At 44.0% G+C, this 27,424-nt stretch overlaps 1 protein-coding gene across 3 annotated transcripts in view; it reads right to left on the reverse strand.

Annotated features, from left to right (window-relative positions):
* Gprk2 (G protein-coupled receptor kinase 2) overlaps positions 1–27,424 on the reverse strand; it is a 180,357-nt gene that overhangs the window by 81,583 nt on the left and 71,350 nt on the right. For all 3 annotated transcript variants that reach the window (XM_068370488.1, XM_068370489.1, XM_068370486.1), the window contains exons 6-7: positions 25,962–26,166; positions 3,265–3,411 (exon numbers count right to left, since the gene is read on the reverse strand). In XM_068370488.1, coding sequence (XP_068226589.1) covers positions 3,265–3,411; positions 25,962–26,166 — 352 coding nt within the window. The remainder of the gene's footprint in view (positions 1–3,264; positions 3,412–25,961; positions 26,167–27,424) is intronic.

A 27,424-nucleotide genomic window follows, 5' to 3' on the forward strand; every position in this document is an offset into this window, starting at 1 on the left:
TTAAGCTTACCATAATATCAATTTTTCATTAAAAATTCATCAAGATTGAAATTATCTTAATGTTCTCCAATCTCAACACTATCTTCTTTGATACATCGGACATGTAAATACGTACATTTGTTAGTTATGATCGGCGATGAAATGTAAATAAACGAATAGTTTCTATCTTGGGTGGCATGTTTAGGAAAAACAAGATACAAAATCGCATCCACTTCATTTACTTTGAAGTTCTCAGGAAAAAGTATATAAAACAATATTAGTAATAACAAATTCATTAAAGTACATAATCAATACTGGGTAAGATATCTTTTGCTGCAAATGCTAACCTATACATAGATGTGTAAATGCGTGTTTGTTCGTTATGATTAGCGATGAAACATAAACAAAACAATGGTTTCCATTTTAGGTAGCATGATATAATATTCACTTTGTTTAGTTAATTTTGAATTTCAAATGATATATACCATGTTAGGCGGTATATACTGTATTAGCAATCCAAGTTTGCCAACGGTTATACTCATATAAGCGGATGAGCAACTTGGTGGAGTAATGAGGGCTCTAGGTGTGGAGGAAATGGCCCCCTTAATCTCGATGAAGTCACTGGCAGCAGAGTGATGGATGGGTTTAAGGCGATGGACATATGGTCTCTTTGGCTTCTACTCCTGATGCCTGGCGGTTGATCTTACTAGAATTAGTATGGACTGGCAGGGGTCACTTGCTTTAGTTAGATAGGCACTGAGCATCACAAGGAACTGTCTATCCTTTGATGTGTCTAGCCAATGAATCCTCTATGGATTTAGTCAGTTATGGATAGAGAAGATGAAAGAAAGGCTCCCAGTCCAGGCCAAAGTGGGGTGCTAAGAATCTCCCGGTTTATAAATACTAAAGAAAAATTGAAAATAGGTAATTGGAATGTTAGAACCATGAATCAGATTCGGAATTTACAGCAAGTGGAGAGTGAATTTATGAAATATAGTTTGGATATCCTAGCCCTAAGTGAAACACGTTGTAAGGGGATTGGTAAGGAAACTTTAGACCAAGGGAATATATATATATATATATATATTAACTCAGGAAGATTAGATGGAGCTGGAAGAGAAGGGGTAAGAACGATGATGACACTAAGAGCAAATAAGGCATTAACAGAGTGGAGAGCTGTAAATAGTAGATTGTTACTAGAAAAGTTCAAATCAAAGCAGTGCAATATGAGTATTATAGTTTGCTATGCCCCAACAAATGATTCCACTGAAGAAAGGAAAGATGAATACTATGAAGAACTGCAGAGGATAATAGATGAGATCCACGAGAGATATGAAAATTGTGATTGGCAACTTCAATGCTAAAGTTGGAAGAAATAATCAAGGGATAGAGAATGTGATTGGTGTCAAGGGTCTTGGCAAAGTTGCAAATAAAAATGGAGCACATTTCATAAGATCTGCTCAGCAAACAATCTTGTTATTGTAGGTACTCTGTTCCAACATAAGAAGATCCACAAGTATACATGGACTTCACCATGTTGCAATATATATATATATATATAAATATATATATATATATATATATATATATATATATATATATATATATATATATATATATATATATATATATACACACACACACACATATATATATATATATATATATACATACACATATATATGCACAAATATATATATACTATACATACATACATATATATATATATATATATACTATATACATACATATATATATATATATATATATATATATATATATATATATATATATATATATATATATATATATATATATATATATATACAGTAATACCTCGACATACGAGTGTCCCAACAAAAAAGAAATTTGAAACGAGGAAAGTTTCGAGCAAATTTTTGCCCCGAAATACAAGACAAATTTGAGATACGAGGATACGAGACAGTGTCCTATGTGGCAGCTAGGTGTCCGAGTACGCGAGAGGCTGCTCACGAGGACAGCATTGCTTGCTCTTTCCCGTTGGATCTCCGTCGCGTAAAGTTATCTCTGAGCATCAGCCATAGTGTTTGCATTTTTTTACGTGTTTTCTGCGTTAATCAGTACACAATTAATTGAATAGGCAATGGGTCCAAAGCAAGCGAGTGCAAACAAGGGTAGTGAAAAGAAAAAGTGTATGATGACAATCGAGATAAAGCATGAAATAAACGAAAAACATGAGTAGTGTACAAGTGATTCAGCTGGCTCGCAAATATGAGAGGAGTACATCAACAATATGTACCATCCTCAAGCAGAAGGATGTTATAAAGAGCACCTAGCCTTCCAAAGGACTAACCATCCTTTCCAAGCTACGCAGTGATATTCATGACAAGATGGAGAGGCTTCTTTTAATATGGATAAAGGAGAAAAAGTTGGCGGGGGATAGCATGACCAAGACGATCATCTGTGAAAAGGCCAGCGGAATTTACTTAGGTGTTACAAAAGTGTAGCGTACCGAACGTGTTGCCGTCAAGCCTCTCTCCTCCCCTTTCTCTCTCCCTCCTCCTCCTCTGCACACACCGAAGCTAAGAACTCCATAATAATATCACATTTTATTGCAGATCATAACCAGTACATATCCTAGGTATTTGTTATTTTATGAGCGTATGTTGTATATTAGGACAATGAAATATATATATATATATATATATATATATATATATATATATATATATATATATATATATACACACGCATGTATAATCATCATCATCATCTCCTCCTACGCCTATGGACGCAAAGGGCTTAGTTTAGAATTCGCCAGTTGTCTCTATCTTGAGCCTTTAATTCAATACTTCTCCATTCACCATTGTCTAATTCTTACTTCATAGTCCTCAACCCTGTAGATCTGGGTCTTCCAACTCTTCTAGTGCCTTGTGGAGCCCAGTTGAACATTTGCTGTAATAATCTCTCTTGGGGAGTGCGAAGAGCAAGCCCAACCATCGTCATCTACCCTTCATCATAATCTCATCAACATATGCCATTTAACTCCCATTGTCCTCATGACGGCTTAATTCTCAAATCTTCTAAATCTATTGGAGATTGTTTCATTGTCATGAGTCATGTCCCTCGAGTAACACTGATTTCACTAAACTGATATATAGTATGATATCTATATGAAAACACACACACACTATATATATATATATATATATATATATATATATATATATATATATATATATATATATACAGTATATATATATATATATATATATAATAATTTAAAAAAGAGGCAATGGCACCTACCTCAGCAGCATGGAATACTGCTCTCTCTTGATCAAAGCCTGGATCACCACCCATATTATAAATGTGAAATTTCAGGTCACCACCGTTCATTAACGTTAGGACTAAACATAAAGAATCTTTTGTTTCGTAAGCGTAGGCTAGACTAACCTGAAAAGAAAAAAATTATATTTGTCAGGGATATGTAAAATCTGATTAACCCTAATTACATGAAAGGACAATTACCATAAATATATATTTTCAATGGCCCTCGATGTGATCATCACCCATTCTACCAGATTTGTCTTGTGGTATTTTCTGAAATTTCAAGCAAATCTACATCTATACCTTTCAATTTTGGAATGAGCTAGAATTATTCAAACGTTCTTGTTAATTGCAAAATAAGAACAATGTGCAGAATTGAAAATTTCTTCCTCTGGCAGTACCAATTTCCCACAAATAGTGTAGGCTGTTTAACCCAAAATTCTGTCATTTTTTATGTGAAATTATTTTTTTTTTTTTTTGTGTGTGTGTATGGAGGGGGCATACAACTGTCCTAGTGTATATTGATTATTCTAAGCCACATATTCAACATATGTACTTTTGTGTTCTTATGTACCATAGATCTAGACAACTTGAATGTTGAGAACATTCTTATTTTAACATGCTACATATAGTACCAATACTAGATATATATTTACCTCAACTGCCTGGCAATAATCTGATTAGTTTTGAGACTTGGTCTGGGAGTATTTATCACTTAATTATTGGTAATGATTATCAACAAAATAAATTCAAAAATTTTGTAGCAGGGGATATTGTTGAATTTTCTTTTCAATACATTTCTTGTATTGAATTATAAATACCTTTTAATAAAATGGGCAAAAATTTTTGTATCATTAATGATGACTAAATCATTTTTTTCCTTTTGATTGAAAATCACTGCAATGCATGAGTACACTTTAAGGGGAAATGCATGAGTAAACTTTAAGGGGGGTATATGGAAGTTTTTTTATTTCTTTTTTTAATCAGCAAAACCACAAAAAAAGACAAATTTGAAAGTAATTTGTATTTTTCCTTACAAAACAAACCTGCAGCTGTTTAGAGGGATTATCTTTCGGTGAAGCTGGAAGACTAGCCATAAAAACTTTTGAGCGATGTGTAACTAATGGCCCACTAGTTAGAGGGAGTAGTTCACTACCCCTCTCACTCGCACACCAGTGTTGCCTTCTCACTTTTGATTGTAAGCAGGAATTCTCAGGGGACAGGTGATGGCAGAACAATTTGTATGAATAGCTATAGGTTTGATATTGTTAGGGAAAATACAAATCACTTTCAAATCTGTCATTTGTTCCAACACTACATAAAAATCCTTTCGCTATTTATAGGGATGACTCACCCATTAGGAGGGTAGAGGTCTGAATTAATTGACTTAGTATTTGACCCGTGATTTTTCCCATACGTACTATGCACATAACAGGGAGGACCCTGACATCTTGCTAACTTTGTTCAACGCAGGGATAGCAGCCTGAGCAATCTGTGTGTTCGTGATACTTGCAATGTGACTGGCTAAGGTAAGTTCTCGGAAACTATAGGAATCTTTAGAATCAACCATAGATGATACCCAATCCAACCTCGCAAGGGGTATGGGGACGTAACAAGTATTATTTCTATACCATACTAGGGTTACACAAGGAATATGGTTTTACCTGAAGATAGGCGAGGCCAGCTATCAGACGATTGTAGGTGCTGTTCCCCTAAAGAAGGAAAGATGAAAGAAAGAGCCAGTCATTCTCAACATTAACCCCCGAGTAATTCCAGGTAACCTTTGCCCTCAACCATCTGTTACTTGTCCATCAAGGAGCTTGAGGCATTTCAAACCCATTTTTTGTGCAGATACCAGAAGACTAATGGAGAACGTATCCATGTTCCTATGGGTTAAGTCTTGCAGGTAATGGTCAATGAAGGTCATCTGATGCTTCCACACTCCCACTTGCAGACCTCCGAGACCGAGAGAAGCTTTACCTCCCGATGGTAAGCGAGGAACTTCACTATTGTTGGGATAGTGGCATCGAGGGGAGACACACCCCTTCCACGACACTAACTACAGAAGACAGTCCACTTGGCCTGGTAAAGTCGAAGACTTTCATAGGTATCCAGGCATCCCCTTCGCAACTTGTTGCAAAAAGCCTCTCTGAGAGAGGAGGTGCTGGATAGTCTCTAGCCGTGAAGTCAAAGCGAAGCTACTGCTTTGTGAAAGATGTTCACATATGGCTGTTTAAGTAGATCGTGTCGTGAGGGGAGCGTGTCTCTTGGGCTCTTGGGATGTCCGTTAGGAGATGCAGAAGGTCTGGGATCCACTCTGCGTGATACAAAAGCAGAGCTATGAGAGTCATGGATAGGTTGTTAGATGCTCTGGTCTTGTTGAGCAATCTTCCCATCAGACATAATGTTGATGTTTTCCCACAGTTGTTGGAATGCATCTTGCCAAAGAGCCTGAGGACACTGGACTGGGGAGAGTACAGAGGCAGCCTGAATTTATGAGACATCGTGAACAGGTCCACAGTCTGGGAACCCTACAAAGTCAGGACTCTGTTGGTTACAAGATGATTCAAAGACTACTCGGAGCCACATGAATCGCTCTGTTTAGATTGTCCGCGAGAACATTCCGCTTGCCTGGAACGAAGCAGGCTGATAGGAACACCGAGTTGTCTTCTGTCCCTCTTAGCATCTCCACTGCTAGATGGCATAGATACCGCCTTGCTTGTTTACATAAGCCACTAGTGTGGTGTTGTTGCTCATCAGCACCAAAGAGTGACCCACCAGCAACTACTGGAACTGTTGGAGTGCTAAGAAAGCTGCCCTTATCTCTAGGATATTCATGTCTCGTACCTTTCGGACTCGGACCAGAGCCCGGAGGCCGTGAGCTACAGCAAGTGGGACCCCCCTTTCATCAATGCATCTGTAAAGAGCACCCATTCCGGGGAGGTATGAGGTCCGTCCCTCGCCAGAGGTTTTCTTCTGCCACCCACCATTGAAGGTGTCTCTCCTGCTCTGGTCCCATGGTGACTAACAAACCAGGGGAATCGTTGTTGATTGATTGATTGATTGATTTGAGGTTTCCTGGCATCCTGACAACTACGGTCATTGACGCCAATATCGTTTATTGTAAAAATAAAAAAAAATAAATAAAAGAATATTCAATTGAAACCATAAAAGCAAAGGTGTCATTTTAATAGTTAAATATCTTTCAGAAGACCTGCTTCTGAAATAAAGCTAAAAATACCACTAGCATGGTAGGTCACATCATGTACAAGAATCTTGGCAAGGATGAACCTGCCATTCTTACCTGGAGCCTCAAACAGATACCTATTCCTTTTACTAATGTATGTGGGGCATTCGATCAACAAATAACTCACTGTCAATGGTACCAAACAGTCGTCGCAATATGGTTGATGTTGGCCAGCCAGCAAAAACTTGCATGTCAGCCGAGTGTGACAAAGAGTAGTCTCCCACTTTCGGGGCATCCTGTTATATCTCTAAGGAGATATAACATTACTTATTCCTCCCATCTTATTTTCAAGTAAACCATCCCAATGCAGTTGCCAATTATTATTAATAAAATTCTTAATTGTAGGTAAAAAATCATTACTAGGAATGGGATACCTTCTTGGTAGCAACTCAGCTGCAGCATTCTTAGCCAGGAAATCTGTCTTCTAATTTCCACACACCTAAGTGTGCCGGAATATAACAAAATCAAACTGTTATACCTTTCAGACTAATAATTAAAAGCCACTCTAAAATCTTTAAAATTAGAGTAATAGGAATTAAAAACTTCTGAAGCTTGTAGGACACTTCTTGTATCACTAAAAATGGTAAAATTGCCCTCGTCTTGTAACACTATTAACTCTCGATAGCATTTAGTATGCCGTATAGTTCGGCTGTAAATATGGAAGCTGGTAGAGGAAGTGCACCTCTACAATTAAAACCATTACTATATACTCCAAATCCAACGCCAGCATCGGATTTGGAGCCATCAGTATAAATATAAAAGTCGATTCCTTAAGTTCTGCAACATGTTCCATAAAAAGAGACCTGGCTTCTATGTTGGTCATATTCTTTTCAAATCCAATAAAATACTTACAGAAAGACACCTCTGGTAATTTCCATGGAGGCACTGATGATACCTTAAATGGAAGCACCTTACTTCTTACTGCATCAAGACTGTCTATCAGTTGTTTCCCCTGAAACCATAAGGTTGAGGAGATTTTGGGTGCATCACAAAGTATGTCAAGTGCTTTACAAAGCTTGCAGTCTGACAAGCTAAAGAATTAGGAAGCCTTTGCAACCTCAACCAATACAGAATATTAGAAGACTTTTGGTAAAGGTCTAAAGGTAATTCTCCAGCGTCAACAAGGAGGCTTGGAATAGGCAAAGTTCTAAATGCTCCTGTTGCCAATCTGATACCAGTATGGTGTTTAGAATCTAAAATCTTTAGTCAACTTGGGGTGGCTGAGGAATATATCTCACACCCATAAATAATTTTTTAAAAGATTAAGGTCTTGTATAACTTTAAAATAGTTTTGCGGTCTCCCCCCATGATGTACGAGACAAAACTTTTAAAAGCTTCAAGGCATCAAGACATTTTGCTTTTAATGATTTCAAGTGAGGAACCCATGTCAATCTCCAATCAAATATCAAGCCTAAAAACCTTACTTCACTTGCACATGGAATGCGTTGGCCTTCGATATACATATCAGGGTCTGGATGTACTCCCCGAATAAGAGAGAAATGGAAAACAACAGTTTTACTTGTAGAAAACTTAAATCCATTCATATCAGCCCATTGAATTATTTTGTCGATTGCGAGTTGTAATTTTCTCTCAACCATTGCCATTCTAGCTCCAGCAAATGATATAGAGAGATCATCTACAAATAGCGTTGAGAGAATATCTTTAGGATTGACAGAGGATATTCCATTAATAGCAAATGCGAATAGTGTTACACTTAGCAAACTACCCTGGGGAACTCCTTCCTGATATTTTCTCTTCGATATATCCCCACTCTCACTTGAAAAAATCTATGTGAAATGAATGACTGAATGAACAATGGTAGCTCTCCTCGTAATCCCAAATTATGAATGTTTTCAAGTAGACCATATCTCCATGCAGTATCATATACCTTTTCAAGGTAAAAAAAGACTTGTCACATGGTGCTGTTTGGAAGCAAAGGCTTCACAAATAGAGGACTCAAGTCTTATCAACACATCAGTCGTTGAGTTAATTTTTCTAAATATACACTGGATAGGTGATAAAATACCTTTCTTTTCCAGGTACCACATCAGTCTTACATTGACCACCTTCTTCATGATCTTACATAAGCAAGATATCAATGCAATTGATCAATAGTTTGATGCTAAAAACTTATCCTTAACGAGTTTTAAAATGGCTAAAATAATGGCTTGTTCCCAAACACTTGGATAACTATGATCATGCCATATTCTGTTAATAATGCTTAAAATAAATTACTTTGTAATAAAATGTACATGTTTAATCATTGCACATGGAATTCCACCAGGTCCAGGGGCTGTATTATTACGTGTAGCAAATGCGGAATCAAATTCTCTCTCAGTAAAGAGAGAATTCTATGACTCTTCCCTGCCTGTTGCAAAACGTAAAATTTTCTTTTCTTCACTGCTCCTATATTGGTGACTAGGGGCTGCTTCACACTTGCATGATACATTTCAGAAATGATCAGCAAGGGGATTGCTAACTTTCGTTGATCCAGTCACATACTGATCATTCACTTTCAACACAGGTGGTGGGTTGGGGGTGAATTTGCCAGCTATCTTTTTCACTTTTCTCCATACAGAGGATGGTGGTGTTCTACTGTTAATGGAGGAAACATAAGATACCCAAGACTGGTGCCTAGCTTCTTTCATGGCACGACGGAACTGTGCTCTACATTTCCTGTATATAATCAAATTGTCCTCAGTACGGCGTCTACGCAACCAAGTTAAAGACCTTCTTGTGGCTCTGTGCAGGGCAGTTAGTTCTGAAGACCTCAAAGGGACTGGTCGTCGTTTGAATAAACGTTGTTTTGGGAATTGAATTAACTCCAGTTGTAAGGGGGGTTCCATTTAGTAAGTCTATGGCATCATCAATATTTTCACTGTTCTGTAGTCCTTTCAATTTCGCTTAGCTCACGAAATCTATCCCAGTTCGCCTTGTCCAAGATTCCATAGTGGCGATCTCTGTAAAGGTGGACCATTGTTGGGGTAATGATGATTTGTGCATGATCAATAGTATGCCAATCATCTAATGTCCTCCAATCGAAGTCGAGAAGGCAGTTGGAGCTTGCGATTCATAGGTCAATACACGACAGGGTAACTGTCTGGACGGGAAAGTGTTTGGGCTCTCCTGTATTAAGGAACCAGACATCCTCATTTTCCACAATTGATGATATAATACTGACCCTTGTGTTTGCTAAAACATCACCACATCAAGAATGTCTACCATTCATATCTCCCAGTAAGAGAAAAGGTTGAGGGAGCTGTTGAATGACCTCTACTGAATTATCATTACAAAATATTATCATTTGGAGGCAAGTACAGAGAGCATATTGTATATTTTCTCCCTATATCAATTTGTACAACCACTGCCTGCAAGGGTGTACGAAGAGGCAAAGGTATTTGGGGAACATCTCGACAATCGTACATGAGACTTCCGCCATGGCTCCCTGCTTGTTGATTATATGGTGTTCTATAGCTAACATACTCTCGAGGACAAGGAATGTTAGAATCAAGCATACTCTCCTGTAGACATAGAATTATGGGGGAATGTTCATAAACGAGGAGCTTAAGCTCTTCATATTTGGCCCTTTAAACCCTGACAATTCCATTGCAAAATGGAGGAGAAAAGTATGGATTATTTCTGGAAGACATCTTGGATGATGTCTTCCCATTTGCAATTTTCAATCTAACATTATTACTTGTAGGTTTCTTCAAAGATGGTCTTGATATGCTGGGTTTTATGTTTGTCGTTTTCTTTGTGTCCTTTTGATCTATTTGTTGAGGTGGATGGTGGACCTCACTTGAATTTCTGATTTATTCAATTTATCTTCCGATTCATTAGAAACATCAACAGACAAAACATAAAACTTATTTGATGTTATAACTTTAATGTTTCTAATGGGAGGGGGGGGTGGTTTGAGAGCGATAGAGGTCTCTCTCTTTAATGAGATTCTAGGTTTTTGCACCTTTCCCACTACAGGTGCATCAGGTAAACTGGTTTTAAGTGGAATCTCCATCACATCAGACAAGGACATGGCCTGAGAGAGGTTTGTACTAGTTTTTGTGATGGGGGATGAAGGCTGTACAGAGATGGGTAATGCCCTAGTGTTAATACACCGTGGTAAAGCCTCAGGAGGTAATATGCTTACCTTATCATTCATCATTCTATCAGATGGCATATTTCTTTTTCTAGAGCTATTGGCAGTACTAGGTGAGTTTGATTTTAATGCTTTAGCATAGTTATTTGATTTATTTAATAGTCTTTTGGCATGTCCTACACTTATATGTTCTAAATTAGATTTGTTAAGGGCAGCTTCTTCCAACTTATACAGATTGCAGCTCTTGTCTGTGGATTTATAATTCGAGTTGCATTTTAAACACCTCTCTCCAAGTCCACATTCTCCATGGTAAGATTTGGAGCAAATACCACAAATTTTCTAATTTTTGCTAACTTTAGATGGGTGTCCAAATTTACCACAATCAAAACACTGCAGTGGCTTTTGCTTGAATGGGCGTACTTTAATCCTTTTGATTTCAATAACAATGGAAAGGTACATCAGCATCCTGGAAAGTAAGGATAATCATTGATGTACCAGGGACTTTGTGAACTTTCCATACATTTAAAGGACACATGGCCAGTATCTCATCCTCTGTATATTCATACAGAGGATGTAGGTGGTGTTTGAAATCTAACTTAATATCATCATTAGTTGTGTTTAAGTTGGAAAGTATTACAGATTAGGTGCTTGATTTGGCATGGATAAGGAAACAATTTTTTCCAAAACGATATATATCGCCTAGTGCAACAGTTCCTACTTTTTTCTGAATTAATTTGAATATTTCAAAATAATTCCCTGTAACCCCCTGGTGGTTTTGGTTTTCTCTGGGAAGGCATAACTAAATCAGCGTCTTTCCAACCAGTCGGCAAGCCTATATACATCTCAATACTTTGGTACCTTATCGCAGAGAGCAGCCATGACATTCAAGTTATTAATTTTAATATTATTCATGTTACTTATTGCTTTAAATGCTTCATCATGACTACTGTAAGATATCCATGAATCCCATTTAACATCTCGAAGTTTCATTCTTATTTCCATAGCACTCAAATGCTTTATATAGATTATCATAGTTTGTGTCTATTGGAATTTGAGTAATATGAAGGATTCAAAGTTTCCTCGTGTTACCCAAATTACTCATTTTTGGAATATCAGTAGAATGGCCCTTTACAGTTCCAAGATCATCAACAGAAGTTTCCTTAATAGACTTGCCAGAGGTCATCAACAGTGCCAGGGGAGAGTCAGCATATCCAGGGGATGGGGGTCTGTTGTTTGAAGATTCCATAAGACAGGGTTGAGATTAGAAAGAAGTTTGATTTAACTGCTCCAGAATACTAAGGCATCACACATCAGAAAGGAAATTTGCACTCTCCACTATCAGCACAATGAGAGCATACTTCCAAGATGGTCCACTCCATACCCTACCCAAAGGATAGCATCAAAACGGATATAGAGGCACAGGTGTAAGCTGAACCTGCCTGTTAGGATTGAGACCAAGAAACTATGGAATCATCCTCCTCATATCTGTAATGACAGGTTTCCGGCCAAAAGCCGAGAGTCCTACCCCAAGCATTGGATCCCCCTGGATTCAGAAGACCCAACACTTAAGAATAGTTCCTCCAAAAAGGTCCCAACCATCTTCAGGATAGCTGAGATCATCCAATACTCTCACATATAGCTTTGACCACAAATACCTCCCAACCGTGACATCACCTCCCATTCATCAAAGCAGACAGCAATAACAGATGTAGAAAAACCCACACCAGTGGTAATAACAGATGTAACAAAATCCACGCCATTAAAAAAAAAATATATATATATATATATATGTACATACATACACATATACATAGCAAATTTTACTCATAGAGTTGGGACAGCAACACGAAAGAAAGTTTATAAAAATAGGAGAAGGTCGTAGTAATATTCAGAAAAAGAAAAATAGGAGAGAAATTTAGATTCAAACTGGGGGAGCAATTTCCCCAAGTTCCAGAGCCCTCCTGCCCGTTACCAGGCTTCATCATGGGAATGATGTGGCGTGCTGAAGCTCAATGACTTCATCAAGGCATTCTCTCGTTAAGAGGGGGGTATCATTGTGTTGATTCCAACTGGATTTTAGCCGCTGCAGGAGAAATCAAATTTTGAAGCGGCCATTGGGCACTTGACAGGCCAGGGATGACAGGTGATTTGAGACGCACCCATTGTTGGGCTGGGAGATCTCGTCTCAAGAAGGGCCTTGCTACCTTCCTTAGCCTCTGTACCCTGTCATCTGATGGAAAGTCTTTCTGGAGGTTGGTATCGAGGATCCTACCGACGTATGCCAGTCTTTGAGAAGGAGGCAGTGATGACTTGTTTGCAGAGCAAACTTATTCAGAACTGAAAGGTCGATGACTGGTCTCCAGTCTTCAGACGCCTTTTAGACAAGAGTCAACTGAAAAGGCCTGGGGAACCGTCGAGGACCTCTTGAAGAGTGCCCTTCTCCAACATGATCTGGACTTCGGCCCAAAGGGCCAACTCCTTAGCAGATCCCTTCAAGTAGGAGCTTGATGGGACTGGATCCCGAGTCAGCGGGGAGTAGAGATTGAATGAACGAGACGCGATACAGTGAACCCTCGTTTATCGCGGTAGATAGGTTCCAGACTCGACCGCGAAAGGTGAAAATCCGCGAAGTAGTGACACCATATTTACCTATTTATTTAACATGTATATTCAGACTTTTAAAACCTTCCCTTGTACGTGGTACTGTTAACAAACTACCCTTTAATGTACAGAACACTTAATGCATGTACTACAGTACCCTAAACTAAAACAGGCACAAATATTAAAGGCGACTTTATATCATGCGTTTCCTAAACACGCCAAAAAGCACGATAAAAAATGGCAACCAATGTTTTGTTTACGTTTATCTCTGATCATAATGAAGAAACAAACGCATTTACACATCTGTGTATAGGTTAGTTTTTGCATCGAATATATTGATTATTCAGTACAGTATGTTGATTTTGTTATTACCAATGTTTTACTTAATTTTTCTTAGGACTTCCATATGAAATGTTTTTCTTTATGACGCCGCCTGAAACGACGGCGTCATAAAGTACGCTCAGTAAACAAACGAAGGCATTTAACGCGCATGATGAAAGTGATAAATAATGATATTACAGTAAAAACTTTTATAAAATATGTTATTACAAATATTATTTACCGTATCTATATAAAATCATACATACGTAGCAAAGCAGGAAAACAATTTACGAGAGAGAGAGAGAGAGAGAGAGAGAGAGAGAGAGAGAGAGAGTTGTTTTACATACGTAAATGTAAATTTAAAAAAAAAAAAATAGCCCCATTTCATATAAAATAGATTACAAATATTTTACTTTATCATATTACAGTAGTCTGTATAATACTGTAAAGTTCAATACAGTATGTTGTTGTTATAGTCGTGGCGATGAAATTCTCACGAAACAAAAACACGCCATTTGATTACAACAGCTGATTCATTCTCTCTCTCTCTCTCTCTCTCTCTCTCTCTCTCTCTCTCTCTCTCTCTCTCTCTCTCTCTCTCTCTCTCTCTCTCTCTTCGTGTTATACAATACTTACATTTAGATGAAGAAACTAAAATTAGTTTTCTTAGTGTCAATTAAATACGAAACGAAAAAATTATGCCGAGTCTACATCCATTTCAATCATAGCTAAAAATTCGGCATCCGATTTCATCAGCAAACCACTATTTTTTGGGAAACATCATTTTATTCTAGAAAATTGCTACTCTTTAAATAGTTAATTGCACATTAAGAAAGCGTGTACTTTTGTTTTTAAATTTCGGGTGTGTTTTAAAAATCAAGTATTGTTGACTTCTTTTTGTTTTACTTTTGGCTGTGATTAGATCAGCTGACATCTAGGTGCCGCTCTTGAGAGTGTACGAATACACTAACAAAGTATCGTTTATACCATTTCTTAACTTATTCAAACCGTCTACAGTATACAGTTGATATTACATTAAGCACCAATGTGTTATAACCTATCAAATTTTTTTGTTTATTACATTTAAACCCCCCTCTATCTCTCTCTCTCTACATCTCTCTCTACCTCTCTCTCTCTCTCTCTCTCTACTCTCTCTCTCTCTCTCTCTCTCTCTCTCTCTCTCTCTCTCTCTCTCTCTCTCTCTGTGGGCTACAGTACTTTTCACTACCTCCCATTCCTTACCTCTCTCTATCTCTCTAACAAATGATATCTTTGTTGCTCCTCAAAGTTTCATTTATATTGAAAATCAATCATGATTCAATTTTCCTTACTTTCTCCAATCTCGCACCATCGGTCACATCGCGGTATTTTCGAAATTTCCGGAAAATCCGCGATATATGTATATACATGGGTTATGAAAAAAATCCGCGAAGTGGTGAATCCGCGATGGTCGAACCGCGAAGTAGCGAGGGCTCACTGTACTCTGAATGAATCACGTTGACTGTCCAGGGTTCTGTCCCATGCTGCAGCCACCTCTGCTGGAGGCGTTCAAAGGCATTCCTTTACTGCTGGCCATGTGGGAGAATTGCACTCCCTATCTCATTTTTCCTCCTCAGGAGGAAAAGAAGTCCTTTTGATCATTTGCAGGAAAGGGCTTCTTGGACACCTTTTTGGAGGACCTTGCTGACCTACTAGTTGAGGGTCTGGTGGTCAACAGCTGTTTTTTCTGAGGTAGAGGAGCCTTGCTATAGGACCGAGATGTCAAGGGCCTTTAAAGGAGGGAGTCCTGATAGGACTTCTTCCAGGATTCAACTGCCCACTTAACTTCTTCCGGCTTGAACAGGAAACCGTACAACGTGGAGTTCCTGAGTCTCAAGACCTCAGCCTGTGGGACTTGTCAACGGAACCTTTCGATCACCTAATCACGACACCTGAGTATTGCATTCGTCCACAGGTTAACCACCTGGTGGGCAAGCAACTAGATGGTTCGGGTACATGAGAAAAGAAAGGTTTCCAATGACTTCCTCGTAGAATCCTTGAACCAATCTTCGTTTCTAACGAGGTGCCCCACTGATCCTAGCTATAGGTCCAGCCACGAGGTAGTCTGCATGGTATAACTTGCGACCTTCTCCATGCTGAAAAGGAGGCTGAGAGCCTAGAAAGTCTCTTGAAAGGGACTACTTTCGAGAGTGCCTCTATGGCTCCTTGGGAAGAGTTTCAAGGAGCAGCCCATGCGTAGAGAACTGGAAGAGACAACAATCTGGGAGAAATCCTTCTTTCTGGCAGCTATCAAACACGTCGACCAAGGCAAAGGTGCACTGGCCTTAGGAGGTCGTGTCCTTGCCCTCCTGAGGAGCCACTGTAGGGTTAGCTAACCGGTTGATGCCCCTCATATAGGCAAGAACCCATCAAAAGGCATACTCCTACTCCTGCTCAGCTTCAGAATACTTCAGACTGATGGCCCCGTGGAGGTAGTCATTCTCATAGTCCTAGTCATCTTCCACCTGACTTTTCATCCATAAACGCCCAGGGTGGATTGAGATCGTCAACGTTTAAGGCTGGGGCGTCTCTGCTGCTGCTGGGGAGGTTCCATGAGCTTTCTCATGCTGAAGAGCTGCACAAACCTTAGCATTCTTCAGCACCGTCTTGGCGTCCTTAGACTCTCTCCGAGGTGGGAGGAATTCCTCCAGTAGCAAGGATCTGGAGGATTCTTGCTGTACCAAAGAGGTGTGACCTTCTCATGTTGAAGGTGCTGCCGCAGGTTCTTCCCGTGATCTGGAGATGGGACGAAGCTCTGGAGGGACCACTTCAATAGGAAATGGGCAAAACCTGGGTACAAGAGAAATCTCCCGTAGAGATCGTGAGGCCCTGCTCATATGAGGGTGGAGAATATCACCCGCTGGGGGGAGTAAATTCCCTCATTCTCCTCTTCTGCTTAGTTGTAAGGAGATGAGTCACTTAAAGCTGTGAGAAGTCCTGCTGGATGTGAGCAGCAATTCCTGCAGCTCCACGCACACTCCTGATGGGTAAGACAAACTCCGAGAGTGTTGATTGAAGAGGCAGGCCTTTGTCTAGGGTCCGAAGGGGGAGAGGATGGAGGAGGAGGAGGAGACCGACATCTCCAACAGGATCCTTGGAGTAGAAGCTACTGTCCCCTGCTTCACTGCCTTCAGCAAGGTGTCGAACCATGATGGAGGTTTCCCTACAGCAGAAAGGTCTGGGGTATCCTTGGGGAGGCTAACGATGGGGATCGCCTCCTAAGAGATCACGGTCTAGGTAACTGAAAACGGGAAGAGGCAGGTCTCTTACCCTGGTGAATAAGCACAGGCATGACCTCTTGATCTAACCTGAAAGGGAGAGATGGAGAAAAAGAAGTAATAAGGCCATACTTCCTTGGAGGTTCCTTGAGGCCAAAAGGATAGGGATCTAGGCACCCAATTCTTGCTGGCGAAACAGGGTGACGCCTGGGCACAGGAAGGGCAGGCCTGGGTGTAGGTGATTGCACGTCCGATGGTCTGCAAAGCTTATGGCATGGTGAGCAGTCACGCATGGGCGCCAATGATTGCAAGCTGTATGATGATGATGCGTTGGGAGAGAAGATCACGCGCGGGCGAGTGACGATCGCGCGCTGGCGATTGACGGTCATGAGTAAGTGCGTGACGAGATGGCAAGTGACGATTATGAACAGACGAACGCCGCTCTGGCAAACGGCGAGCAGGTGAACGGCAAGCTGACGAGTGACTATCAGGAGTTGGCAAACGTTACGCTGGGGAGTGAAGGTCACAAAGTGAAGAGTGCTGATCACAAGCAGGCGAAGAGCATGCTGAATGGTAACGATCACGAGCTGGTGATTGGCAAGCTGGCGAGTGACGATCAAGAGCTGGCGAGGCATGGTCACACACTGGCAAGTGGCAAGCAAGAGAGGCATGATCACGCGCTGGCGAGAGACGATCCCGGAAAGAAGAGTGACGATCACAGGAGTGTGAGATGATTGTTGTTCTCTGGAGATGCAGCATCGTTTACTGATGGTGGACGAGGGTGAACGTCTGGAAGGTAGGAGAAGACTGCGATCCTTAGACAAGGTGGACACCCTGTGGTGGCAAAAGGTTCTATCGTCAACACAAGGTCGGTGCTGGGGTGGGAAGTGGACGCGCTAAGCTTGTCGACAGTGATCCTTGGCAGGGGAGTCCCGCTACGGAAGACTGGAAAACGAGGAAGCTGGGCAACATCTAGCAGGAACAAGATTCGGCCTTTGTTCAACCCCATCATCAAAAGGGGAAAGAATGCACACTTCAGTGTCGGCAGCAGGAGCAGGAGAGAGCAGAACTTTGCAAAGGGAAAGAGCTTCAACAACAGCACTCCCACACGTAGGAACTGAGGAACCTGATAGTTTCCTCTCGGCCAACAGTTGTAGAAGCTCCATCAACATGTCCTTCGCAGGTGGGCCTGCAATCCCCAGGTGACAACCAAACCTGTAAAAAGTCAGTGTAAGAAGGATTCCCTGAGGGAAGGGGTTGAGACGCTTCTCTAGGGAAAGCAACACCATTCCTAGATCCCCAGAATTGGCGTGATGGTAGCTGGTCAACACTCCTACTTGCCCAATCCTAAGAAGAGACCGATTGAGCAAGAGCTTCGGGAAGAGATAATGGGGGTTCAAGGAAGAAGTCCGAGGTTTCTTAGACTTCAAAGAAGATAAATATGCGCCAAAATCTCTCTTGGACTTCTTGTACCATATCCACAATCTCTCCCATTGAGAGGAAGACCAATCCCAGCATTCATCGCAGGTATTATCCTGGTCACAACGTCGTCCTTGGCAGGCCGGACACAATGAAAGGGGGTCGGTCTCAGCATAGGACATGAATGCACACGAGCACCCTTTAGGTCCTGGACAAGTCCACATGATGATGGCCAGGAGAAAGACACAAGCACACCTGAAGAGTAAAAGAAAAGGAAAGAATTAGTTCAAATGGCAAAGTCTGTTGGGGATGAGAGACTACGTCTGCTCTCCACAGAGCCAAAAACAAAACTGAGAAGGCAACACAGGTGTGTGAGTGAGAGGGGTAGCGGACTACCGCCACTATCACAACCCTTTAACTAACGGGCCTGCAGTTATACCTCGCTTAAAAGTTTTTATGGCTAGTCTTCCAGCTTTGTCAAAAGATAATCCCTATAAATAGCGTAAGGGTTTGCATTTAGTGTCGCAACAAACACAATTTGCCAATTATAGTTAAAATCACATATTTTAAGTAATTTGTATTTTTCCTTACAGTACTTACCTGGAACTACTTTCTTAGTAGAGTCTGGGAATCTCCTTAATCACCGACCAAGAATTTTGCATAGTTCCCCCTCTCTCCACTACCTCGCAGGGGCGCTCTGGGGCGGAAGGATACTCGCCCTGGGGCGACCCTGGGTCAGCGCGTGGTGTTGCCCCTGTTAGTCAGTAAGTGTATTTTAAGTCCTCCTCGAACTCCTGTAAGATACTCGGGGTAGGATGGAAGGGCCATAACCCGAAAGTAGTTCGAGGTAAGTACTGTTAGGAAAAATACAAATTACTTAAAATTTGTGATTTGTTCCAATACGGAGTACTTACCTCGAACTACTTTCTTAAGAGACTTATACTTTAGGAGGAGGGAGTGGCTTACAGTTCGGAATATTTGAGACTTACTGGGGTACATGACCTAGATAGGAGACTAGGTCTGGAAGCCCAGGGAGAGGTAGGAGAGTAGGGGAAAGCACGCAAAAGTCTACCTTATGTACAACTCACCTTTTATTAATAATCCAGACATGATGTACCTCAACGTCCCATTCTCTCACATAAGGATGGGGAATAAAGGATGGGGTCTCAGGAAAGGAATAGAGGGTAGCAAGGAAGGGGGGATAGTAAGGAGGAACCTGAGTCGCTTGCGATTACTTCCCACGGGCTACCCCGGGGCCCAACCTACTAAACCTGTTGCATAGCCGAAACGACTGGCCCGATGGAGAAGGCATTCAGGGACTTCCTCATATAGTCCTTGAGGTAATGGGCTGTAAAGGTGGACTGCCTAGCCCAAGTGCCCGCCCGTAAGATCTGGCCTACTGCCATGTTGGTGTCAAACGCTAAGGACGTGCTAAGGCCCCTAATATCATGGGGTCTCGGGGTCCCAGGCACCGTGGAGCCCTCCATCTCATAAGCCCTCTTTATCACCTGACGAAGCCAGAAGGATATGGTGTTTTTAGAAACTGCCTTCTTGACTGAGCCTGTGGACACAAACAAACTCTTCATGGTCGGTCTGAGTTTGGCCGTCCTACTAAGGTACTTCCTGACAGTCCTTACGGGGCACAAGAGCAGGTCTTCCGGGTTGTCCGAGCGCGGAATAATCGGAATTGAGAATTCTTCAAACCTAGGGTCTGCGATTGCAGGGTTCTGGGTCTTCGCTATGAACTCAGGCAGGAACTTGAATGTCATGTCCTTCCACCCTTTCAAGTGGGACACCTCGAAGGACAGACCGTGGAGCTCACTCACTCATTTCGCTGAAGCCAGGGCTAGCAAGAAGATGGCTTTGAGGGTGAGATCCTTGTCCAAGATATCTTTGAGTGGCTCAAACGGGGGCCGTGAGAGGGCCTTGAGGACCTTGGCTACATCCCACTGGGGGACTCTCGAGGTGCGGGGGTCACAAGTTTGCTCAAAGCTCCTGATGAGCATAGAGATGTGACGCGAGGTGCCAAGGTTGAAGCCCTTGAGTTGGAACACTTGGCCAAGTGCCGCTGGAACTCCCTTGATGGCTGGAATGGAGACTCCTAGGTCATCCCTCAAGTGTACTAGGAAGACCGCGATATTGTGGACCGAAGCGTCTAAGGGCCGCAGATTCCGAGTGGCACACCACTTGACAAAGGATGCCCATTTCGCCTGGTACACAACGCAAGAGGACTTACGCAGGTATCCCGACATTCTATCCGCTGTTTTGTCCGAGAAGCCTTCCTTCCTTAACAATCGCTTGATAACCTCCAAGCGTGTAGCCTCAGCCCCTGAGGGTTTTCGTGCACCCTTTGGAAGTGTGGTTGGCTTAGCATGTCTTCTCTTGCCGGTAAGGGCCACGGAGGAAGGGTGGCTAGGTCCTGAAGATCCGCGAACCACTCCCTCTCCGGCCACCAGGGCGCTACCAAAGTCATCTCTGTGGACTGACTCTTAGCCTGTTGAGAACCTGTCTGATTATCCCGAAGGGCGAAGGGGGAAAAGGCATAGACGTCGAGGTTGTCCCAAGGGTGCTGGAAGGTGTCCTCAAAGGCTGCCGTCGGATCTGGTACCAGGGAGCAGAATACGGGGACCTTTGCGTTCAGCCTTGTGGCGAACATGTCTATCACTGGGGAGCCCCAACGACGGAGGACTTCCTTTGCCACTTGGGGGTGAAGGGACCATTCCGAACCCACTATTTGGCCTGTCCTGCTTAGTCCGTCTGCTAAGACGTTCCTTTTCCCGGGGATGAATCTGGCCGATAGGAGAATGTCATTCCTTTTGGGCCACTCTAGGACCTGAGCCATGAGATCGCACAACTCCCTTGACCGTAATCCTCCCTGCTTCTTGATATACGCTACCACCGTGGCGTTGTCGCACATGAGGGCTACTGAGTTTCCCCTGAGGAGACGGGCAAAACTTACCAATGCCCTCTGCACTGCCATGAGCTCCAGAAGATTGATATGCCGGGCCTTTTCCTCTACTGACCATTTCCCCTCCGCTTTTTCCTCGAGGAGGTGAGCTCCCCAGCCCTCCTTCGATGCGTCTGTGAAGAGCAGCATCTCCGGAGGAGGGGAGCCGAACGGAATCCCTTTCAACATATTCCTCAAGTCGGACCACCAGAGGAGAGCATCCTTGGAGGAAGGGGACACCAGGACTATCTTCTGTGGGGAATCTCCGACTGACCAGAGGTCTTTCAGGTTCCACTGAACCGGTCTGAGCTTGAGCCTGCCCTGAGGAACCAACTTCTATAACGAGACCAGGTGACCCACTAATCTCTGCCAATGCTTGGCTCTCATCGGCGTACCGGCTAGGAATGGACGAATCACCTGGTCCAGGTTGTCTAGCCTCTCCTGGGACGGGAAGGCTCTCACCAGCTGGGAATCTAACACCATCCCCAGGTACGTCATCCTGGTGGTGGGGACTAGTTGCGATTTTCCGAGTTTGATTGTTATCCCGAGCTCCTTGCAGAAATTCACCAGGCGAATGCCTTGATCTTTTAAGGCTACCTCTGAGGCTGAAAGCCTTAATCGTCGAGGTACCTTATCAGCCTGATGCCCTGGTTGTGTGCCCAAGTCGAGACCAGTGCAAAGACTCTCGTGAAGACTTGAGGGGCTGTTGACAGATGGAAGCAGAGGGTCCTGAATTGATGAGTCTGGGAGCCCCACTTTACTCTGAGGAACTTCCTGCTGGAGGGGTGAACGGGAATCTGAAAATAGGCATCCTTGAGATCCAGGGACATCATGAAATCCCCTTTTCTCAAGGCTGCCATCACCGACTTCGGCGTGTCCATCTTGAAGGAGGTTTTCCTGATGAACTTCTTCAATGCCGAGAGGTCGATTACTGGCCTCCAACCTCCCGTCGCCTTCTCCACGAAGGAAGAGCCTGCTGTAGAAGACCGGTGACGGCTCGTGTACGGGTTACAGGGCTCCTTTGCTCAGCATAGCCTCCACCTCTGCCTGCAGGGCTGTTTTCCTCTCCGAGTCGTTGGGAGTTAACCATCCCGCTCGGTGTTCGGGGATCAACGGAGGCGGCTCTGACAGGAAAGGAATCCTGTATCCCTCCCTGAGAACAGTCACCGTCCATGGGTCCGCCCCGTTGTTCCGCCATGCTTGCCAATAATGTTTGAGACATCCCCTCACCAGGGGCGTGGGAAGGTGTAGGGGGCCTCTCTCCCTATCTCCCAGGGAGGCGGTTTGACCAGCCTCTCCTTGACCCTGAGAACTTGGGTCTATAGGCGGCTTGAGGTTGAGCACCACTCCTCCTGGAGGGCCGAGGAGACTGATGCCACGAAGAGGTGGAAGCCTCCTGCCTAGCCATAGGCTTAGGTGGGTAGGCCCCGTCCGCCGGAGGTCTCCTCACAGGGGGTCGCCTTGGCAACTGCTGCCTGGGCTCAGCTGACCCCTTCAGCTTGCCGACTCTCTCCATCGTCTCCGCCACCGTCTGGAGGGGGAACACCATTTCACCCCAGACGGGAGAGTTCCTCAGGAGCTTCGCTTCTGCGGGGGTAATCTATTCAGGACCGTGTCCCTTCTCCTCATAACCCAGTTGGCCGTCTGGGTAAGGGACTGGAAGGTCAGGAATTTCATCGCCTTAGCCCCCGAGCGGATCAATTCCTGTAGAAGAGCCTGGTTGTCCGGAACTGAGAGGTCGTGCAAGAGTTGGAAGCCTGCCAGCGTACTGGCCCACCAATCCAGCCAAGAGGTAACATTCACGACGTCCTGAGCGGTGACCTCCATCATGGCGGCCTCCGCTTGTGAAAAGAACACCGGAGCGTTCAGGCTACGCTCGTCCCGAGTTGCCCTGGTTCAGGGTGGCGACCGCTTCCTCCATGCGGGGCCCTGAGTGATGACCGTCAGGCACATAGAATTTTCTCTGGGTCTTGAGACCCGGTAGAAGTTTGAAGGAGCCCTGTGCCCTCAAAGAATTTTATGTCCTGACATGTAAAGGTCCACGTGCTCCATCCCCATGGCAACATCGGGTGCTAATGGCAGGGTCAGAGACGGTTTCTTCTGGACACACTTGTCTACCATCCTGCCCAGACCTGAGAGCCAAGTACGTTCAGCTGTTGGTTGAGGCTTGTCCAACCTATGGTGCCGTCGGATGAGCGCAAGCACCTTACGATAGGACGAGACCTCGTCCGCAGAGCACTCCCCTGAGTCCACTAGCTCGTCCACTAAGTGTACCTCCGCGTTGGAAGGTTACTCGAACGCGGAGGGATCCGTGGGCGCGGAGGCCTCCCTCCCCTCCTGGATGGGTGATGGAGCGGCTTCCTCCATCACGGGTAGAGCCACCGGAGCGGAGGTAGCCGTCATGGGTCTACCCCCTCCCGGGCTCACCCGGATGGCGCTGGTTGATGGTCGTGGCAGCAACGAATCCCGAAACTTGGCCGGGACCGCTGCGACGAAAGATCCTGAGATAGTGCCACTCGGCCTAACCCGCGGGAGTTCCCTACACACGGGTGGAGCCGCCGACTTACTAGGCCGAGGTAACAGGGAGTATGCCAACGGCTGCACCCGACGAGCGGGCGGAGCCAAAGTGACACTTTGCAGGGAAACGGGGGGCGGCTCCAGCAGTCACCGAGGCAGGCACTGGAGCGGCAACCGACCTGCTGGATTCTCGACGGTGTCGGACAACGGTAACATACCGCTTCCTCGGTGACAACGTCCTACGGTAGTCTCTCCTCAAGGACCTCGCCCTCTTCCTGGGCGGGCTGTCGCGTGGGCTTGATCTCCTTCTGGAACGCTTCCTCTTCTTCCTGGCGTCGCAAACACAGTCACCGTCCGATGAATAGGACTCGTAGGAAAATTCGTACGAAGAATACGAGGAAGCTGATTTCTCCATCTCTATCACAAGCCTCCTGGGGGATCTAGGTCTGGAAATCGGGGTCACGGGCTACATGAAGTCCGGCGGAAGCGTGGCCGATGGCGCAGGGGGTGAACAGATGATGGGTCGAGGGGCGAACCAACCTTCGATTTCTTCCTCCTGCCTCAAGGGGAACCTGAAGGGCGTCCTAGGAGCCGTCCATACGATGGAGTCGGAGTCCGAAGAGCTCGTGGGCCGCCTTGCTTTGTTCTGGCCACCCCCGGAACCCGCTGAACCTGAAAAACACTGTTCGGGCGTGGGAGTGGGTGCTGATTCGATCCCCCCCCCCCCAACCCCGGGTTTTCACTTAAGACGGGTCCTGCAGGCACCAGGCCTTCGTCTATCACACATACTCCCACCACACTAGCAGACCCCCCCACTTGTCTGCAAAGGCCCCTTGATCACAGAAACCCCGACATCAGACTCATGGGGGACGGCAATAGGAGGAATAGGAGGTTGTAGCAACCGGTGAATCGGAGGACTCTTCATAACACGTTCGAGGGGCAGGGGCCCGGAGAGTGGTAGTCTGAACGGCTTGCTGTCCTACGGAGGGCGTGGGCTGCAGGAACACATCCGGTACTGACAACGGCGATGCTGGGGAAGAGCGTGGGCGCTCTACGCTGGGGAACCAGGATCCGAGGCCTTCCTCCAACCTCAACGGGGACCTACAGGGCGTCCTAGGAGGCACCCATTCGAGGGGATCCGCCGCCGGTGAGTCTTCCTTCTCGGAGGCGCCTTCAGCTTCGGAGGTACTTAAAAACCTGCCCATGATGCGGGCGAAGAGACAGGGACAGTTTTACTCCACATGGGATCATCAGACGAGACGTGACCCGCGAGCACCAGGGCATCGTCTCTAGGACCCCCACTAACCTCACCTTCAGGCCCCCCACTTGCCTGGAAAGATGCTGCTACCCCTTTATCATGAATAACAGACTCTTGGGGAAGAACTTCTGGCTTCTTCCCCGCAACGGACTTACCTCGTCCCCTACTCTGGGTAGGAGAAGATGGAAGGGAACTCTACTCGACAGTCCTTCTGGAGACGTAAAGGGCGAAGAGGTGCTAGCCTTCTTGGGCGACCGCTTGGCAGACTACTTCTTCTTGGTACCGTATCGTACCCACTGCACCTCACTCCGGACACGTGTCCGACGGGAAACACACTCTACCCCTGCACGACAAGCACGAGGAATGAGGGTCTACCTCCGGCTTAGAAAGAAACGCACCACACGACTTCCCGACTAGAGGCTCAGGACAATGGCGGGGATGCTCCATCATACACTATCGCAACACCGCAAGACACAGGAACGCAGCGGGAAAGGGTAATAAGGACAAGGTTAACACGTGAGAACGTGGGAACACAAGGGAAGGACAAGGTTAACACGCGGGGACACAAAGGGATAGCACAGGGATACCACGTGGGAACCACGCGGGACACAAAGGAGTCGGGGACACAAAGCGTCGCACTGAGATAAGGAGAGCGTCGAGATGATATCGCGACGCAACCAGAGAACTTACTGAGAGTCGAGACCCAAGCTAGCACGCTCCCTGACCCGGGCCTAGCCTCAGGGCACGTATCCTTCCGCCTGAGGTTAGCCCTCACAGAAAACGTAAGTAGGGTAAACTACACAAAACTCTGGTCGGATGAGAGGAGATCCCAGGTACTCCTAAGAAAGTAGTTCGAGGTAAGTTTCCGTGTTGGAACAAACTAGAAATATATACAACTAGCTAATTAATTTGAAAATAATTGTATAAGAATAAAAAAATTATTCACCAGAAACTGCTTTTATCCAAATAAATCATTAGAAAATTTAACTTTCCAAATTATCTTAAGTACTTACTACAAATCTGGAATTTATTTTCTGGAGAATTTGTTTCTCAATAAGCACCATCGCTTCTCCTTTTCTCTTCTTTATTCTCTTTTTTTCTAATTTTTTGCAAGCATACATCTTCCCTGTCGCTCTTACTTGGCATGCACATACTTCACCAAATCCTCCTTTGCCAAGGACTCTGTACATTCGGAAAGTTTTGTATGTAACCGGTTGACTGTAGGAGTGAAATGGGAAACTGGTTAATGTTTAAAATACCATACACACATCATGCAATAAGACTAACAAAAATATCACTAACATTGGTTAAATAACACAAACTAAATTTGATATTGACACTGTCTTGACCTTGGTCTTTACGATGGGTAAAATTCCAGGAAATATGCAGCAACTCTAGTCCAAATAAAAAAAAATAAAGAATTTCATACACAAAAGATCTATAAAAAAAACAAATTGACCACTTTGATTGAAATCTTTATCAGTATTTATAATGCTGTACAAAATATACTAAACAATAATTTGAAAGTGAAATTTAATAGAACCATGACGAGTTACAGTATTTAGCTCAGTAGGTGAGGAAAACTACTTACAAAAGAACATAATTCATCAGTTGTAAGAGTTTATAAGTAATCATAAATTATAGATAGTGTTAGGTGGAGATAAAAAATCATGCTGTGACATAACTGAATCCTTCTACTTTCACTTGACCTAAACATTCTCAACTCTTTAAAGGTCCAATTTATTATTTCAATACAAACAGGACAAATTTGGAAGTAATTTGTATTTTCCTTAGCAATACAAACCTGAAGCTCTTTAACATTGAGTATTATTTCCGAGAAGCTGAAACCAGCCGATAGGCCTTTTGTCAAACCACTACTAGTTAGCAGAGGGGGTTTGGACTGACCCTCCCGCACATACCAGCACTAGCGACTAACAGTCCCTTTTGTAATTACAGCAGGACTTTCAGGGGGTTGGTGCTGGCAGGTTACTGTGTAAAGAGCTCCAGGTTTGTATTGCTAGGAAAAATATAAATTACTTCCAAATTTGTCATTTGTTCCTGTGCAAAAGACAAACCCTCCATTCTTTACTGTGGAGACTCACCTTTAGGTGGGTGGAAATCCAAAAGTAACTGGCTGGCAACTGTCCCAGGACAGCCTCTGTATAGTGATACCTTGAGGGATCCTGCACCATGTTATCCTCGCAGGATAACAGCCGGGGCAATCATTGCTGGAGAATAAGGAATTAATCTATTGGACAGCCTACATCATAGCCATTCGCGCCGTGGCCTCTACTAAAGTACATTTCTTCCTACTTCCTGACTGGAGGACAGGGACATAACACATATACTGTACATGTATATGCAATTGTCCAAATAGCGTGAAACTCACCCACAGAAGAACAAGGTCAACTATGCAGGGTTCCCTGAATGCTGCACCCCAAGAGAGGGGAAGATGAAGTAGGAAGTGACCAGTCAT

This window comes from Palaemon carinicauda, chromosome 3 (assembly GCF_036898095.1).
Source record: "Palaemon carinicauda isolate YSFRI2023 chromosome 3, ASM3689809v2, whole genome shotgun sequence".
Classification (NCBI taxonomy): domain Eukaryota; kingdom Metazoa; phylum Arthropoda; class Malacostraca; order Decapoda; family Palaemonidae; genus Palaemon; species Palaemon carinicauda.